At 37.4% G+C, this 2670-nt stretch overlaps 1 protein-coding gene across 1 annotated transcript in view; it reads left to right on the top strand.

The window, feature by feature from the left end:
- Nucleotides 1-2042: 2042 nt before the first annotated feature.
- Nucleotides 2043-2670, top strand: part of SARC_06017 (hypothetical protein) — a gene marked incomplete at its 3' end in the record, with an annotated part of 4058 nt that continues 3430 nt past the window's right edge. The window contains exon 1 of the mRNA XM_014300090.1: nt 2043-2640. Coding sequence (XP_014155565.1) covers nt 2116-2640 — 525 coding nt within the window. The 5' untranslated portion in view covers nt 2043-2115. The remainder of the gene's footprint in view (nt 2641-2670) is intronic.

Genomic DNA, 2670 nt, shown 5'->3' with positions numbered 1-2670 from the left:
GTAAAAGGCTGTGTAGATATTTAGTATTATGAAAACAGAAACAACCTCACCTCTCATCATGATGAGTCCCATGATTCCCATGTCCCTGTGTACTTTCGAATAAAAATTGAATCGACGATGTCTAAATATTTGAATCCAATTTGAGGACCAAGCTTGCTGCGACAATACCTCTTTTAATGTTCACCACGTTTTTGTCCGCTTCTGTTGTACGCTGGGACTCGAAAGTCGAAACTTATTTTGCAGTATGTGCCAGAATACTGCTATGTGGATTCACGTGTGGCTGGCTATACCCTCAAGAGAAGTGGATTAGCATGTATTTTTATGATATATAATCTACAAATGAAATATAATATAATCTGTATATAAGAATAGCGGTATTACTCGCCTGTTAGGTGCGAGCGTCCAGCGCATGTATTCTGTGGTGCTGTTCTGTACGGGATATTGTAGTTAGGGATATTGCCTACCGAGTTATAATTGCTTACCGCTAACAACTGGCCAAAGAATACTGTTGAACCACGAGTTAGATCAAAGTCGATGCTTGAACGCTTTTGTATTAAATAAAGAAATATAAAAATTGATATTGCGCGTGTACTATATTTTACTCCCGAGTGCATGTATTTACTTCTCTACTCTTGTGAGTTTTGTCTACCTATTATTTTTGTCCAAATTTTGGCCTGAACCGGACCCTGGACCAAAAATGAGGTTTGTCTGTTCATTTTTGACTTTTAAAAATTAAAAAAAACAACAACAACAACAAAGTAAAATATTTACACCATTCGGAAGGACAGGGCCTTTTCAATTTCTCTAAAGAAATTATCAAAATAGGACTACAAATTCCAAAATATAAGCTCGAGAATTTGATTACGTCAGCGTTGAAAGCTCACAGAGTCACGCCTCACAACTTCAGTTCAGATTACAACTACATTTTATTTTGTTAAAAACAATTAAAACTAAATACTCTCTCAATCTCTCTCTCGCTACATTTAGTCTATTCTCTCTACTATTTATATTTTTTTTTTACATATGTACAATGTAAATATATTTAGAGAGAAAGAGAGAAAAGCCCAATGCGTACCCCAGACAGAGACCACTACCAGGGCACCACTCCACCAGAGTGACCAGACCACTACGGCTCACGGCATCTATGTACGGGCTACGGCTATCAATATAAATTCAATATGTCTCTAACTTCTGAAGTTCTGAGCGACTAAGCCTCTGGCCTCTGCTTTTGCTTTTTTTTGGCATATTTATTGTTTTTGTAAAACAAATATATAGGAGAAAACATATATTATGATATACAAATGTATCTAAAAAAAGAAGAAATAGAATTTGTTTTTGTGATGATTCTGATGAAAGAGATGGAAACTGGGAGTAAGAAGTCCTGGACTCCTTGGGAGTTCTTGTGCTCTTAGTTGTGACGATTTTGTATCAGTGTGACGGAGTGGCGAACTGGTGATGGTGATGTATCTAATTTTTCATAAAAATCTGTTCTTGTTTTGAAAAAAAATATCATTGTAAAGAAGCAAATTACTAAATATAGTTATTGCTTTTTAAAAAAAACAAATAATTATATTACATATTCTATATTTGAAAAATAGTAAAAGGCTGTAGCGATGTAATTATTATTTATTTCAAGTTAAAAGATATATATACAGTATAAATATATATTTATCTGAGCCGTATGAGGTCCCTATATTGTGGATTTGTGGTACGAGGTATTGCTAAAATTCAGCCGGTGACTATTTACATGAATACTTCAGCTTGATGAAAATCGATCACGCCTTTGACCTTTGACATGTTGTAAATAACATATAGGGTGAGTATTATAGACTGTACGTTTTTAAAATATCGTTTATAGCCATAATGCCTACGACATTGGTATGCAACTTTTATTTCTATATTTATAAATAGAAAAAAAAAGAAAAAGAAACGCAAAGTCGCAAACCCCTGAAAAAAATAATGAAGAAAGTGTTGAACCGGACAACACATATATATATTTTATAGTAGATTTGCTGCCGATGTCTTTACTTTAAATACAACAGGTTTATGTCTAGTATCATCACACGCACACTGCCACTTATCACTAAAGTTTGATAATCTTTACACAGCGCCGCCATGAAGTTTGTCAACATCGCATTGATTGCCGCTCAGGTCGCAAATTTGGCTGTCGCGTACCCAGTCGAGTCCGAACCGGAGAATTACCCCGTAGCGTCCGATGTTTACTTTCCTGAAGTATCCGAAACTTACACTATGACCACTGTTGTGACTGAGACTGAATACACTACTTTGGAAACAGTTGCCATACAGTCTGTCGATGTAGTCACAGCGACCGAGACGAAGTACGAAACTGATGTGGTGACCGTGGAGACCGTCGTGCCTGAGACAGAGACTAAGTACAAAACTGATGTGGTGACCGTGAAGACCGTCGTGCCCGAGACTGTGACTGTTAAAACTGTTGTACCCGTGACAAAGTACACAACTGAGATCGACTCGACCACAGAGACCGTGGAGACTGTTGTCCCCGTAACTAAGACTGCTTTCACAACTAAGGTTGACTACACCACAGAGGTTGACTCCACAACTAAGGTCGACTACACCACAGAGGTTGACTCCACAACTAAGGTCGACTACACCACAGAGGTTGATTCCACAACTAAGGTCGACTCGACC

This window comes from Sphaeroforma arctica, assembly GCF_001186125.1.
Source record: "Sphaeroforma arctica JP610 unplaced genomic scaffold supercont1.413, whole genome shotgun sequence".
Classification (NCBI taxonomy): Eukaryota; class Ichthyosporea; order Ichthyophonida; genus Sphaeroforma; species Sphaeroforma arctica.
This window is presented reverse-complemented; position numbering and strand designations above follow the sequence as displayed.